The sequence below is a fragment of the Mus pahari genome, chromosome 11, assembly GCF_900095145.1.
Source record: "Mus pahari chromosome 11, PAHARI_EIJ_v1.1, whole genome shotgun sequence".
NCBI lineage: Eukaryota > Metazoa > Chordata > Mammalia > Rodentia > Muridae > Mus > Mus pahari.
In genome coordinates, this window is record NC_034600.1 from 72,504,228 (window position 1) to 72,520,830 (window position 16,603).

Consider the following 16,603-nt stretch of genomic DNA (forward strand, 5'->3'; position numbering starts at 1 on the left):
AGGAAAGGAAAGGAAAGGAAAGGAAAGGAAAGGAAAGGAAAGGAAAGGAAAGGAAAGGAAAGGAAAGGAAAGGAAAGGAAAGGAAAGGAAAGGAAAGGGGAAAGGAAGTCTCGGGTCATAGGCACTTGAGCTACCAGCTGCACATCCTCTTTCCTCGTGCTTACAGATGGTCACTCCGCCTCTGAAACAATGTTTACGCTGATAGAAATGAAGGTCACATCAATCCACCAATTCAGTGTCCACTGTAAAACACTCTCAAGTACATACTGTAAAGGCAGATGCCTCCAGGAATAAGAGCAGCCTGAAGCCCAGGCTGTTGTTCACTGTCACGGGGAACCAGGGAACCAGAAGGCTGCCCCCTTCCTTACAGATTACAAAGGCAGACAAATGAAAAAGCAAGTCACAGGCCGCAGCAGAGATGAGAGGAGGAGGAGGAGGAGGAGGAGGAGGAGGAGGGCCTTGTTAGAGGGAGGCCAGGAGAGATGGAAGGTGAGCTGGGACCTGCCGGCTCAGGAGCAACACAGTGCCAGCACATGTGTGATGGGGCCGGCTCAGCCTGCCCCTGGGAAAGAAGCCAGAAGAGGCCTGAGCAGAGGCTGCCAAGAGCAGGTGAGCTCACGGTGTCACAGGCAGAGCTTGGAGTTCTTTGCAGAAGCAAATGTGGCTACTGTATAGAAAGGGGCTGGAATGGAGCCTGAGTAGAAATGGTGGAGAGGGCAGAGAGAGGTACAGGAGGTCAGCACCCTACACTAGAGGAGACAAAGGTGGGACGCACGGACAGCAAAGGAGAGGCAGGAGTCAGACACACCTCGTCACTCTTAACTGAGTACGGTGAGAGGTCAGGACACAGGGACTCAGGAATGCAGTTTTGCTTCTGGTGAGGCCAGAGTGGAGAGGCGCTGAGGAGGTACCCGATATTTATACATTTGGGTGTCAAAAATAGAGGTCAGGGCTGGGAAACATCCAGGGAGAGATAAGAGGAGAGGAAGAAGAACAGAACAGTGTGCACTCAGTCCTGACAGGGAGGCCCTACGAGCTGGAACCAGGAAGGGCCGGGGGAATGGCAAGCCCAGAGGCAGGGCCACAGAGGCTCCATCTCTGTACTGCTATTAAGAACAGTGGTATCCACTTAGTGATTTTAGTGTGCCACATTGAAAATGGCTAACTCTGAGTATATCTACATACACGGAATGCCCAACCCAAACCTAGTCACACTCGGGTTTTGGGGGAATGTAATTAGTCCTATTTCTCTGTTGCCCCCTCCCTGTCATCTCAGAAGGAAAATACATGCATCCTTGTGGTAATACTGAAGCCAAAGAAAACTGAAATGAATTTCAACACTTCAGATATAAGCATATAGATTTTACTTTAAAACGGTCTTCTATCACTGCCTCATAAGTACCCCGCCCCCCAATGCCTCCAGGAGAGGGAAATGGATCCCATCCTGTTTCTGCCTCAGCCAAACTCAGGACGCCTTTTAAAGCATGCTGGATTATTAGATATTCTGTCACCTGGATTTAGCTCAGTCTATCTAAAAATTAAAGTTTTCTCCTTCAATATGTAAATCTAATAATATGAAAATGAAAACACCTGCTGTACTTTCAGAAGAACTTAGCCAGGACGTGACAAAGCTTTTTAAACAGCAACTGTATCGGTGACGTGCAGTTGGCAGCTTTACGTGCAAAGTAAAGGCAGCTCAGGAAAAGCAAATAGCATACTCGCACCGTGTGGACCATAAGGGGCTTAGGGGGTTATTCTTATAACAAACTTCATTAAAAGACGTGATTGTTCCTGCCATAGGGGTGCAACTTTAGAGATGGCTTTTAGCCTCACAAAGCTGGTGTGAGCGTGGGTGGAGGGCTCGGGGAAGCAAGGGCGCACTGACCTGCTTGGCGCTCCTCTCGAAGACCACGTACTGCTGACACTGGTCCAGCCGCCTTTTCCTCATGGTCCAATAATGCAATACCCTGTTTTCCCGCTGGAAGAGTTCATTCAAGATATCTGACACACGTGAAAAAGGGAGAGAGGTTGGTACTTGCTCTCCGTTAACATGCCTGTAAGACTTGACTTGCTTTCGTTTATATATTCGTGCTCGCGCCACAGCAAGGCAGACTGTGCTAAGAAATGATGGCATTCCTGTCTAAGGTCTCAGTCAGCAATGGACGCAGAGTCCTCATTCTCCCGCTCTTAAATCTGAAGCCAGCATGGGGTAGGGGTGAGAGTTCTTCTTCTTTTTTACCTACTGCAGTGCGTGCTGTTACTTTTACTTTGTCTGTTTACACATACTTTTAAACACTGAGCCTTAGGAAGGGACGGAGGGAATCAGAGAAGCAGAGGACCTTGGAGCTGTGAGGGCAAAAAATGTCTTATTATATAAGCACTAAAACTGATTAAAACAAAACAAACAACAACAACAAAGACCTGATAGCTACTGTCAAAACATTGTGCACATAAAAAAACAAGAAAAACTCTTGGGGACATGTAACCTACAGAACCGATCTCCTAAAGAGATAGCCCAGATGGGCCTGAAAGACCATGGAAAGCTGGGACGGCCCGTAACCTTTGACCGTCTCCAGCACGGCTGACTTCTGTGTTTCTACTCACTGAACACAACCCTTCCCGGAGACAAGGCAAGCAGGCTGTGAACTGATCTCACCCCTCTGGTGGGTCGGTCGTTGGCTGTTTTTTGACTTCTGTTTATTTGGCAGTAAGAACAGAAAACAAAGCCTTGGCTGTGTAAACTACACCGTCTACCACTGAGTTACACCCTTAGTCCTGACGTGACGTCATTTCAAACAGTAACGACTAGGCAAGAAACATACAACGGACACAGGCTTAACCCCACACAAGGAACAGAGTGCCGTTCGCTGTTTTATTGGCAGATGGACACTCTTCAGGCTTGGAGAGAAGGGCGAAGGTATGGGCAGGTCGGACTCTGCATTCTGGGGCACCCTGGCACTAGGTAATGAATGACACAGGAATGGGCACACCATTGAACTCGAGTTTATCGTTTGGATAAATGGTGCTACAAAAATTATCAAAACCATCAGTACTAAGAAGAATCACCCGGAAGTGCAGATGCCTGAAGTCAGTTACTAAAATATATTAAAGAGGGAAAATCCAGTCTCTAAACAGTGGCTTACAAAGATGACCAAGAGTGTTATGTAAATGTGCTTTTCATATGGGAATACAGAAAGTCCTGTTACGACTGTAATAGCAAGGGGATTGTGCAATTTATGTACATTTGGGCACCTGTGGTGATCTGAATAAAAATGGCTCCCACAAACCCACAGGGAGTGGCATTATTTGAAAAAAATCAGGACATGCGGCCCTATTGGAGGAGGTGTGTCACTGGGATGGGCTTTGAGGTTTCAGAGGCTCAAGCCAGGTCCAGTGGCCCATTCTCTCCTGCTGCCTTTGGATCAGGATGCAGAACTCTCAGCTCTTTCTCCAGCACCATGTCTGCCTGTGTGCTGCCATGTTTCCTGCTGTGACAATAACGAACCAAACCTCCGAACTGTAAGCCGCCCCAGCGAAATGCTCTCCTTTGTAAGAGTTGCTATGATTGTGGCCTCTCTTCACAGCAACAGAACACTAATACGGTGCCTTTAAATCTTTTTACTGTATGACAACTTTACTCTAGAAGTTGATAAAGCAAAGAAAAAGCTTCAGAAAAGAGGCCCTAAGACAGAAATTCCATGTCAAACCAATGACACCTGTAATATAATTTTGTTATATTAGACAATCTTAAAAGCACTAAGTCTTTCTCAAACACTGAGTTCCAGAATCCTCTGTGCTTTGTAAGAAATCCCTACAGATTCTCACTTAGGCATCAGCTGAGCAGTCACACACTGGGGCCTGTGAGCTCCTCCGTGGCCATGTTAAAGGAGACAATGACTGCCCATCTCCCAGCTCTGACAGAAGCCAAGAGCTCAAGCGAGAAGGAGCAGGGCCCTGTGGGCTTTATTTCCAGTTACTGAAAGCACAGGAATATATTCACTTCAGTTCTGTAAAATGATTTTGAAATATTAAGTCTGCCAAAGTGTTAAGCTCCCACTTTCACACAAACACTGCATACACAGACAGCTCTGCATGTGTGGGCTATTCATGTCAGAACGGTCTCTCTGCTCTCGGTTCAGGCTCTGACTGCACAGTAATTACTGTTCCTAAGCACAGTGTTAGCTGCCCTCTGGGATTCGGGGGTGGCTCCAGTTCCTGAGGTCTGACTTCCTGGCTGCATCCCGTGGGGTTATACTGGCAGCCTCCCTGTAAGACATCCATGGCTGTATCTTGTTGTCTTCAGTCTAAGAGGTGTGTAAACCACTTGCCACATAAACCCTCTTGCACAAGCAGAATGCAAAAGAAACAAAATATTTCCAGCAGTCCACAGCCTCCTTTAGTACAAGATTCAATAGTCAATGTTACAGTTTTTGCCTACAAGATTCATTCTCAGCTGCCTGAAACTGGCTGAGGTGGCTCCATACCCTGCTTCATTTATTCTGTAGACACCGACCCCATTATGTAGTCCTTGGTATAAATTCCCCTAGACCTACCTTTTCCTATGGATTTTCAAGTAAATAAATAAAATATACTACACTCAATTTATATCAAACAGGGTAACAATTTGCTTTTGTTAATTACCCATGTTTTAGGTATACAACATTGAAAGTACTTTCTGGCCACAATACTGATACATGATTTCCTGACTTAGCTTTTTAAAGTACTCTGCATAAATAGCTAAGTGTAGCTTTCATTCTTGATCCTCTGTTCACACACATATAACAATAAGCAGCGGCCGGAGCTACCATTCTGAATGCCATGTTTTCCGTTTGATACATCGCTAACTCCATGTCTTACCATCCCACATAGTTCTTTGTAGTCTGTTACTGAGCCCTCGGCATGAGCTGGGCACTTGGGGCAGAGCGGGCTGCAGGGAAGCTCGGGGGCTGACAGCAGGTGAGGCTGTCCTCGGGGTGAGCTGGGCACAGGGCAGAGCGGGCTGCGGGGAAGCTCGGGGCTGACAGCAGGTGAGGCTGCCCTTGGCGTGAGCTGGGCACGGGGCAGAGTGGGCTGCGGGGAAGCTCGGGGGCTGACAGCAGGTGAGGCTGCCCTTGGCGTGAGCTGGGCACGGGGCAGAGTGGGCCGCGGGGAAGCTCGGGGCTGACAGCAGGTGAGGCTGCCCTCGGCGTGAGCTGGGCACTTGGGGCAGAGCGGGCTGCAGGGAAGCTCGTGGGCTGACAGCAGCTGAGGCTGCCCTCGGCGTGAGCTGGGCATGGGGCAGAGTGGGCTGTGGGGAAGCTCGGGGCTGACAGCAGGTGGGCTGCCCTCGGTGTGAGCTGGGCACGGGGCAGAGCGGGCTGCGGGGAAGCTCAGGGGCTTGTGCTCACTTTTGACTTGCTGTTCCGGAGCTTTGGTGTGTGTCACCATCCCCGGCATGCTCACGCTGTTCCTGTGTAGGTACTTTAGGAAGACGTCTGCATTCCTCCTGGCCAGTGTGCAAGCCTAAGAAACAACGGGGGACGATGCATCGGTGATGAGATTACCTTATACAGCTATGGCCGAATCACAAGTCTTTACCGCTATCTGGCCCATCTTGTGTATAAGATGCAGAGATTAAGTTCTATCTAAAATTTTGTAAGATTAAAAACAAAGAAAGTAAATATCATTTGGACTCCTAGATCCTGAGAGGTCAGATTATGTTACAGAGCCTCAGTGGACAGGCTGTGAGGCAGGACACGGAGGGCAGCCACTGACCAAAGAGGATGTTGGGCCCTTTCTTAGCCAAGCCTAGAGGTGTCTTCCTAGCCACACTGAGTTCAATCTAATGGAAAACTGGAAGCGCACAGCCCGGAGCCACTGGGCCTGGATTTCTGTAAAGGCTAGACAGGAGCAAACACTCCTAGGCTGAAGGATCATCTACCTTATAGAGAGACTATCATAAATTCTTCATATAAAGGAACCGGTCTCACCCCTCAGTTCCTAGTGTGGACACCTCAGGTTCTGGGGAGGTTGACTGGTGTGCATTATTGGGGTAGCAGGTGACTGGTAACTACGGATATACTAGGCAAGCCATCAATGACGCCATCAATGTGAGGCCCTCAGTGTGAGGACTGACAGGCAGGAAAACCCAGATGGGTAGCTCTTTTCTATAAACTTACTCAAGTGGCTTTTCCTTTGTCACTCTAGCTAAATTTCTTTTATAATTATATTAATTAAATGGTAATCAGTTCCTACTATGTGTATTCTGGACCAAGAGACCAAATCTCTAGACTAAAGCACCTATTGGTAGTTTGCATTAGGAAGCCAGTGACAAAGGCCTGTTGGGAGTGGTCTCCCAAGTTTTATTTGACACAGTGATAATTAGAGTCTCGAAGCTACGATGGTTGTCCCATTCCAACTTGCTTAACAACAAAATCTCTACAAGGTCACTAATGAAAAGTTACAACTCAGTTTTCCAGACAAAACAATACTCCTGTCAGGAGACAGCCTTTAGACACAGAACGGATCATTACAGGCCAAAGGAAATGGTGTCTCTGGTAGGTGGGGGTAGGGGTCAGGATGCTGAATCAGTGAGAGAAACATGAGATTTCTGATGGGTCGTGCTGCTGGTCGTGACGCTTAGAACCTAAAAGTGACATGTGTAGGCAAGACTATGTCTAGTGTTTCTGAATGTCTGACCACCTTAAACACCTGAACTGTTTCAATGCACACTTGTGACTTATGTGTGAGCCAACAGCACGTACGTAAAAACATGACAAAGCACTCCTCAAAGTCCACATTTATCCTCGCAGAGAGAAGACACAGTTTGTCTGCACGGGACCAGCTCGCTCACTGGTTGCTTCCTGAGCAAGCCCTTGCACCCGACCCTCAGGCACAGGTGCCGGGGTGTCTCTACTGGGTGCTTCTGCATCTTGAGACACAGTCTATAGGCCTAAAGAGGGTAAATCTCCAAACAAGGATTAATTAGGCTATGGTATAGTGCTTCGCCAAATCAACTTTCTGCCTGCAGGTTTCATGGGGTTTCTGGTTAGTAATAACTTTGCCTCAGAGAAATCTCATGACTATAATAATACTGTTCCACAGAATTGTAACTTCCAGTCAATACTTATTTGTAGGCTTGTAGTTCGTTCTCTGTGAAACTAGTAAGACAGTGTGAGGAGGATCAGTCAGTCCTTGATGTTATCACCCCATCACTTTCCACACAAGGCAAGAGTCAGGGCCATGTATGTTTGGGGCCTCACCCAAAGTAGAGACTATACATCTATGTATGTACCAGCAACCTATGACAATCACTTCTAAATCAGTCAGGAGACCCTGTGGCCCTCAACAGCCAATCAGTGTGACATCCATATCCAACAGAACCGCCCGATACCTTCAGAAAGGCTTCCTTTTGTTCAAGGTGCTTGCTAATCATGGGGGTGACGTGGTCAGTCTCAGAATTGGGGCCCAGCTTGTCGGCTCCACCACACCAGTCCTCTTCTCTCTTGTACTCCTGTTCCAGGCTCTCCAGAACACTGCAGACCTGAGGGAATAAAGTTCCAGGCTCAAAAATCACCCCACAGTTGTTACCTCCCCAGCACAGCTGGGAACAGCGTCATCTGTGCTCTGGGGATGGCAAAGGTGGGAGAAAGACCGAAAACACTAGAGGCTACCCTAGGCTTTGCCTGCCTCAAGACAGGGAGGGATTTCAGAATAGGAATGAAGTCAGAAGAGGACCTCCCACTGCCTGGTGTTTTCCATAATTGAGGAAAGAAAACTGTGTCTTCTCAGCTACGTGTCAGCCTGCTATTCTTTGACAGCTACGGTAGCAAGGAGAGTATAAGGACATGCCTTTCCTGCTTAACTTGGACCAGAGAGAGTTGCTCCTGACGGCTATGTCAACGGTGGTAGAGCTGTCCCTAAAGTAAGCCTAGAGCAGTCAGTCCCTAGGAGCCTAGGGACAGGGCCTCTCTCCCAACCTGCTCAGAAGTCTTGTAGAAGGCAACAGAGGCATTGACAAGTTTGAGGCGATCTTCCATCTTCAGCATGAGCTGCTGCCAGTGTGAGGCGACCTTCTCTGCACAGTCCCGGATCATGTCCATGTCGTAGTGGTTGGCCTGCAGCATGGCCTCGGCCTTCTGCTGTACCTGCAGCGCGCTCTGGTGCGTTTTCTGGACACGGGGAAGATGGGAAAGCCCATTCAGCAGAATGGCACACACTGATGGCAGGACTGGGCCACCCTCCTTGGCTAACAGAATCGACTCTAGCTACTGCTCGCTGGGAGGCTTTGCAAATATAGTGGCTACCTCAGTAAAGCAGTTCTAGTCTCACCTCATCCGGGATGATGCTTAATTTATCTAATGAAGGGTGAAAACCACTAAGACTTCTCAGAAAGGCACTCAGCTCTGGGGTTTTCCAGCTGAGGAGCAACAGGAACGACTCTTAGCAGTAGATACTCTAAAGCTCTGTTGAAGCGTGCCAACTTTATTATCCCCGCTGGCTTTCTTATGACAGTCACTGCCGGCAAAACAACAAGTGGGAAAAAGGAGGCCATAGCGACTGCTTTTGATTTCCATTTTCAACTGAAGCTCTGGACTCCAGTGAAAAGTGTTTTGAAGAACTAGTGATTTTTCTTTTAAAGAAAAGAAGGAAGGAAAGAAACAGAGAAAAGATTGAGAATGTCCCACGCCACACACAAAGCAGAAAACATGGCGAGTCCCAATGCCAGGGGCTCTCCAGGAAAGATGGAGGACACAAGGCCCTACTAAGAGCAGCACCAGCGCTCAGAGAGAAGAGACCCTTGCACTTCAGATGACAGGTCCCCAAATGATTGACACTTGAGCTCGATTACCAATCGCCTCTTGGCACAGCAGCTGATCAGGTCTGCCACACTGCCTGGACTTGCAGCCTCAGGAAGGGGCCACCTCGGGCTGGAACAGCTGACAATACACTGACCTCAGGAGTAAATTAGTCCTGACTTCTGTGGCTTTTTCTCCAGCTAACACCTTGGTTTCTATTATCAAATCCCCCTTTTGAGACCCGGCCTCTACTTTGAGGTCACTCATTCTACCCACACACCAAGAAACCCATTCTAAAGCACTTATGGCAAGCACCACTAACGGAGAGGGTGAGCTGCCTGGGGCAGCCAAGGCTTTTGGCCACTGTCCGGTGCAGTCCTGACCCTCAGCCTATCAAAGTGAATCCTGTTGCCTCTAAGCAAGTAGCACGAAGAGTGTAGTTATAAGCATTATTTGTACCACCTATGCAGGGTGAGAGAGCCTTCACACCCCAACACCCGCGAGATAGTAAAGCACCCCACACAGCTCAGGCTCCCATCTGAGCTCCCTGATTTAAGACACTTCTGATCAGAGGCCATGCATCCTGCTAGTGCTGTTCCATGGGACAGAAGGGGGCTCTTATCCCTGGGACCCTTGCTGCAAGGCGGTCCTCCATGCTCTGCAGCAGTGGGCTGTCAGCTTTGCCCACAGTCAATGGCAGGCTGATGAGCACTGTCCTCTCCTGCTCGGGCTGTGTCTGGCTCCAGTGGGAAGTGTACTGCCAAGCCAAGGATTATCAGTCCAGTCTCCAGGCCACAAGCTCCACCCACAGACACCGCCTTACCTCGATCGCATGCTGGAACTGCTCGTGTTCTCTCTGCAGCTGCTCTGCCTCCTGCAGCGAGCTGGCCGTGATGAGCCCAGCGTTTAGCATGGACTCTCCGTTTCGGATCCAGCCCAGCACCTGAAACGGGGCAGAAGGCAGCTCTGAGCAGTGGTCCTTCCAGTGCTCTGCAAGGCACCTTGGATGGGGGTGGGTCTGCAAAGTGGTCCACAGTGGTTCTCAATCTGTGGGTTGTCACCCCTTTGGGGTCAAATGACCCTTTCATGTGGGGTAAACTTAACCACCGAGGGGAAAAACAGGTATTTACGTTATGATTCATAATAGTAACAAACCTATCAATGGAAATAATTTTATGGTTGGGGAATCACCACAATATGGGGAACTCTATTAAAGAGTCGCAGCATTACGGAGGTTGAGGAGAGCTGGTCTAGCAGTCCTGGTAAGGAGACAGCCCCAACTTCCTTACACTCTTACCAACACAGCCTACACTCCCCACAGGGCTCTCACCACAGGCCCTGCCTCGGAGGCACTGCAGGTCTGGCTTTATTTTAGAAGACGGAGGGAACGGGCTATGAGAACACAGACCAAGACTGTTCCATGTTGTAAAGCAAACCTGCTCACTGAATGAGTTCCCTGACACCTGAGGGAAGTCCTGCTACTTCCTGTTCAGACTCTCACCTACCCCATAGTAAACTGGCCACTTGCTTAGTCAGGGCAACTCGTTTGCTTCACTGACTTTCTGTGTACTATCAGCGTTAAATGACACTATAGCCCAGGTATGAAACAGACTGTACCACAATGCTCAGAGACCAAACCATGGGACTCAAGTGTACACACTACAGGGGTGTAGGCAAGCCTGTAGGACAGTCTTAATCAATAATGATGGGGAGGCCCAGCCCATCATGGGTGGGACCACCTCTGGGAAGGTAGCCCTGGGGAGCAAGCCAATGAGAAGCACCCCTCCACGGCCTCTCACCGCTCCTGCACTGCTGAGTTCCTGCCCTCACTGCTTTTGATGATGAGCGGTTGTATGGAACTGTGAGTGAAACAAACCCTTTTCTCCTCAAGTTGCCTTTAGTCATGGTGTTTCATCATAGCAATGGTAACCACAGGCTGTGGCTGGCTCCAGCGGGAGGTTGTGGGACGCTACCCACAATGTCAGCCGGGTGTGTCATAGGGCCACGGGGTGGGTAAACACCACTGCTGACTCATTACAGGGAAGAACGGCTTCTGAGAGCCATCCTCACAGTCCAAGCAAAGGCAGTTTGTACGGTGCGTAACTGCATCAGTCCTTAAATAAGTGGTTGTTCTTGAGGGAAGCAGAAACGTCCACAGGTTACAGTGCTGTGTCCTTTACATGTACAATACTAGTGACACTAACTACACAAGAGACCAGCAGGTCCCTGATCACCTGTGGTGCCAGGAGCATGCACTCTTCTGTGAACACAGCCCGTGTCTGCACCACACCATGACCTGTGTCTGCACCACACCATGACCTGTGTCTGCACCACAGCAGGTCGTGGCTGAGGCTCCTGGCACTTCCTTCAACAAGGTCGGCGCTGGCTTTCTGTGCCATGGACAGAATCTAACAGCCTCACTCCTCCATCTAGACTCTCCATCAGGGAACATTCCTTTATCCCCACCACGGGATACAGGATGATATCTATCTATCTATCTATCTATCTATCTATCTATCTATCTATCTATCTATCTATCTATCTATGACTCTAGTGGCATTGAGTCCATTTCTGTCTCAGCCCCGCCCTAAATGTGGCATTCTATATAGTATGCAGCTAACTCAAGAAAAGCCTAGACTTGCAGTCTGCAGCTGTGTCCAGATTAATAAATGTTTAGGGGGGAAATCATGCAGTTCCTTAGCCAAGGAAGTTAACATGCTTTAAACAAGGGACCACCAAGTAGGAAAGGATACGCAAGGATGACACGCTCAAGAGCTGCGGCTGCTGAACCGGCAGCTCATCCACTCCAGCTGGCCATCCAGGGAGGGGTGGGCTCCACTTCCACCTTGAGATGCTGTCTAAGGCAAGAACAACCTTACACAGCAGGACATGGGAAATTCTCCCTGAGGCCAACCTGTCAAGAATTCTCATCATTCCTCAGTGTCACAAACCTGCTTCACTTCCGCCTGCAGGTGGCGCAACTGTACACACTGCTCCAAGTGTTTCCGATGCTGCTCAGCGGCCAAATCCAACTCCTGCTGCTTCTCATGAAGAAACTCCAGGAGGTCCTGAACGCGAGTGGCCATGTCCACATCTCTGTCACAAAGCAGCTCCACACCTGTGAACAGTGGTGGGCGACCGGTATTCAACTCACACCGGTCGGTCAGCGTCTCTTACCCAATGCACTACCCAGTGTGGCTTGTGGAAAAAAAAATGCGCCCACAGGGGGCCACCTGCACTAGCAGCCCAGTTCAGGGAGACCCAGGCCAGCAGAGATGCTTCTATACACATATCCAGCCCACCAGGGCGTGAAAGGGTGCACAGCTGAGCTGACCCTCTGGGACTTAGTGACAGGGTAGCATCTTTTACAAATGAGTGAGTGGCTCAGCCTTCAGGAAACATTTAATTTACTCCGTGTAAAGCCACTAATGCAAGCAGGATGTTGCTGGGGAATCACTGGATACATTTAATTTTGGGGTTTACAGCGACATCTGCTGGACACTGAAACTAAATAAACACGTTCACGAGTTTTTATACTTCACTCACAGATACAACAATTTTCCAAAGTTCTTACTACTTGAAACAATTCTCAAAAGAATTTAAGGATAAGTTTCCTAAAGATAAAGTTAAGCGTGACTGTACTATGTGAAATAAAGTGAAAAGCACTTTCTTTGAAAGAACCCATGTTGGCAGGCAATGGCTCCTTAGTAGAAGCTGTGGCACTTATAGTCCTAGTCCCATGGTGATGCAACAAGGCCACGGCCATCACAGGGTGGAGGCCTTTCTTACCGGAGGCCTGGACCTCATTGACATACTGCAGAAGATCCTGCCCTTGGTGGATGACGTCGAAAGTCAAGTTATTCATGGTCAGGGCTTTGTCCGCGTGGTGCTGCAGGCGCTGTTCTGCAATCGTCAGATCCTCTGTGTCGAAGTCATTCATTTGCTGCGAAAGCTCATCATTCCACGACTCAAGGTCCGAAATGATCTGAGAAAGGAAAGCATCTATGCAAGACCAGGACATAAACACACGTGGCCACACCTCACTGTGAGTCAACGGACGGCCAACCACCATGGGCCTGGTGAACCATCGAGCAGAGGCCAGGCCAGGAGGGGATCGACCAGCCATGAGGAGGCCAACACTTGAACACTCCTACAGATGTGGGATGGCAGGACATGGCTGCTCATGAGTGGCGCCATGAAGAACCACCTCTACAACATTCCTACACCAAACCAGAACCTGGCCAAAGTCGGTTTTCCATCTGAGTTCTGTTTCTAGGAAATACCAGAGAAAAAGGGTAACCAAGAGTCAAGGGAGAAAATGTATTATGTGGGACTCGGCTTCTTAGACAAGTGAGCCCTGAAAGTCAGAAGTCATGGAATGCACAAAGTTAGAGGATGGAGGAGGAAAAGTTGAACCTACCCTAAGAGACTGGCCACCAAATGCAGGAATTGACCCTGTGTCTCCTAATGGAGGCAGATGTGCAAACCTGAACACATGCTGTTCATGCTAGGCGAAGTGTTTGATGTTCTGAGTATGAAATGACCTTATGGTGCAGACATCTTTAGAAGAGGAATGATGGACAGGCAGAGTCTCTGAAATACTCTGGCACAGCATTCAGTGAAGGAAACCAGCAAAGAAACACGATCTGGCTAATTGGGAGGACTTCCGTATGGAAGCTTCATCGTGGCGCTCTCTGCTTATGTATAGCTTTGAAGGCTTGGATAACATTATTTTATGACACAAAATGCAGAAAAGAAGAACTTCTTGAGAAAGAATACATACTGTCTACTTCAGGGGGCTAGCCTTTCCCAGGGTCCTCACTTGTGCACTCCATTGTGAACGGATGGAGTTAGCATGAAAGTGTGAGTGCGGGACAACGCTTGCAGAGTCCAGGGAGAAGGCAGGGTTTCAGAACACCTACAGGATGGATCTTCCCAATTTACTCTTTCATTAATGGGCTTTGCATGCGATGTGTATTAACATTCCTAAATTGCACTTCTTCATAAAATCGATACTGTTAAATAATGTTAATGGATCAGTCATGGAGTAAATGAGAAAAAGATGATATTTGGGGGGGGGGGTTCTTAAAAATCAAGCTTAGAGCTTTGTACATCCTTGCAAGTGTTCTAGCCACATCCACAGCCCAGGAACATGATTTTTAGAAGGCAGGAAAATGACCATAAGTTCACCTTCTTATGTCTTCTTGTGGGAAGTTTCACACTTGTTTTCAGACCCCAGGGAAGAGGAACATCAGGTGCGACAACGATGAAGCAGATTAGCAGTCATGACACGCACAGATTTTCGATGAGTGGACTCTGTCTGCTTATCTTTCCTATCCCAAAGACTTTGAAGGCAAATTAAGGCCATTTTCTTACACACTAACAGGCTGTAAATCTATGAACTGACTGTCTGTGGCATGCTGCCTGGCATACAGGCTTTCCCTAGTGCGCTTGCTCTGTAGTTTCCATGCATGGAAAGCGTATGTGTGTGTTTCCTGGTCAGGTTTTGATTAAGATTAAATTACAACTAATTAGTATCAAGATAAATAAAATAAAAACTTTTTTTCAGCTATGAAAAGATTCTGAGGGATCTTCAACAAATGTCCTGCTTGCTCTGTCTTGTAACTGAAGATATTCAACAGGCACCTAAGTTTCAGAACAGTGCCATCACTTGAAACCAGAAAAAACAAAACAAAACAAAACAAAAAAACAGAAATGGGCCTGATCTGTTTGCAGTTGCCAGTGAGTCTCCACTGTGGAGACTCAAGCTTGTCATCTGTGTCTCAACACGGACCTGGAGGCCAAGACTCGGACAGCACTGGGGCGGGCTGACAGCCCCTGCCGGTATGGAGGACTGATGCGCTTCTTGCTGTTAACTGAGGATAACAAGAAGAAGTGTAGAGAAAAGTTTCTTTTATGGATAACAGAGCTGGAGTCGGGACAAGCAGCCAGCTGGAAGTGCCTGCTGGAGAACTCTGCCATCTCCACAGCCACCAAACAAGGTGAGGCTGATGTGTGGGCAGGAGCAGCTCACACAGGACCTCCTAGCGCTAAGAGGACCAAGGGCAGTCTGTCGGGCTTTGTCTCCTCTGTACCCATCTCCAAGCCTCTGGTGGCACCTCGGGGCCTAGCCAGGCTGCATACCCCACAGGCACTGTGGCTGAGCTCTATCCCAGGGAGGCAGCGAGCGAGTCCCATGATAGTGCACTGCCAGACCCCTGCAGTCACAGGCGTCTACTGAGAGGTTCAGAGATGCTGAGTGAGACAGACCCCTCAAGTCACAGGCTAGACCCGAGTGGCCCAGAGGTGCTGTGACAGACTTCTATAGTCACAGGCTAGACCTGAATGCCCAGAAGTACTGAAACAGACTCCTACAGTCACAGGCTAGACCTTGGCAGTCCAGAAGTCCTGAGTGAGGACTCATGTGCCAATCCTGACTGCCGCATGTGTAAACAGCCAGGCACCAGGACATGAGCGGCATGCAAGCTTTAAAGTTTTAGGAAGTTCTTCTCACAGTGTCAGACAGATCAGTCTCGCTCGCTCATTCAGACTAAGTCTGCTCCATGTCCTCAAGCAGGAAAGTTCTTTCTCTGCAGAGCTCAGTCACCTCCCCCTTTGCAGAATGAACATGAAAGAAGCACCCGTCTTTCTTCTCTGTACACATCAAATATAAAAGTACACTTTGGCAGAAATTATAGAAATATCAGAGGGCATATTCATGGGGGTCGATTTCTAGTCCTTAAAATACAAGGGCTGTAATCAGTCCCTTTAGTCAGAGAGAAAACAGAAGATGGGGGGGCTTGTGGGGGAGGAAGGGGCTCCCACCTTTGCAGGCTGCTCTCTCTCCAAGGAGAGTGCAGTGGCATCCTGCACTGCTCAAGCAGGGCTGGTCTGCCCCTGGGGATGGCGGTGGCCCACTCCTGGTCAGGGAGGCCTCCTCCTCACCTCTGCACCTTGGCCTCACGCCCTTCTGTCTTGCTACCCGCCGCTTCCTTTTGCTCAAGAGCTTCGCTCGCCCCTGGCGCTCCATCCTCTCTCTGTGCCTGCTGCCTGCACTGTCCTCCCTCCCGGTCTTCTCCCTGGCCCCCTGCAGTCTCCCACCCAGAGTGCAGAGCTGGCCACTGGGCCTCCCCAATGGCCAAGGAAGTGTCCGTGCTTCCTTCTGTCTCACCCCTCTCCTTGCTTGATAGAAGCTCAAGAGTGGAGGGCACAAGACAGCATCCGGGGACAGGACTCCGGGGTAGGGGCTGGCCACTTACGTCGATGGCATCCCGCTCGAATATGCGTAGCTGTAGGAAGAGCTCCAGCTTAATCTTGCGCTCCTGGAAGAGCTCCTCCATCTGGGACTGAGCCTCGTCCAGCTGCTGCAGCACCGTCTCAATGTGGTTGATGGAGCTGTTGTGCGGGGTCTTGTTACTGGAGATGGCGGAGTCCCTGCGCGGGTGGAGAGGGAGACGGGACTTCAATGAGACAAACAGGAATTGAATGAGAAAGTCTCACATTGTTAGACACCAGATCCGGCAACGCAAGTCTTCAGGGGAAGAAGGCTGGCAGGAAGCTGGACTTTGTCTCAGAAAAGGGAAGACGCTGTCCTCTAGCAAAACACCACCAGCCCCTTCCTCTGGGCGGCCTGTCCCACCATGCCTGAGGCTGCAGAGCCACGGCTGAGCTCCTCAGGGCTGAGCTCTGCATGGCTCTCACAGAAATCAACTATCACAGAAAACCACATCGGAGGGCCTTAAGTAGAGAGAATAGCTGGTGCCCAGTCATTGCAGTGGTCCTCCTCCTCCTCCTCCTCCTTTCCCTCCTCCTCCTCCTCCTCCTCC

The 16,603-nt window shown here is 49.3% G+C and overlaps 1 protein-coding gene across 1 annotated transcript in view; it reads right to left on the reverse strand.

The window, feature by feature from the left end:
- Trio (trio Rho guanine nucleotide exchange factor) overlaps positions 1 to 16,603 on the reverse strand; it is a 299,667-nt gene that overhangs the window by 111,430 nt on the left and 171,634 nt on the right. The window contains exons 12-19 of the mRNA XM_029543932.1: positions 16,037 to 16,237; positions 12,567 to 12,762; positions 11,729 to 11,895; positions 9,601 to 9,720; positions 7,959 to 8,150; positions 7,373 to 7,522; positions 5,388 to 5,502; positions 1,886 to 2,001 (exon numbers count right to left, since the gene is read on the reverse strand). Coding sequence (XP_029399792.1) covers positions 1,886 to 2,001; positions 5,388 to 5,502; positions 7,373 to 7,522; positions 7,959 to 8,150; positions 9,601 to 9,720; positions 11,729 to 11,895; positions 12,567 to 12,762; positions 16,037 to 16,237 — 1,257 coding nt within the window. The remainder of the gene's footprint in view (positions 1 to 1,885; positions 2,002 to 5,387; positions 5,503 to 7,372; positions 7,523 to 7,958; positions 8,151 to 9,600; positions 9,721 to 11,728; positions 11,896 to 12,566; positions 12,763 to 16,036; positions 16,238 to 16,603) is intronic.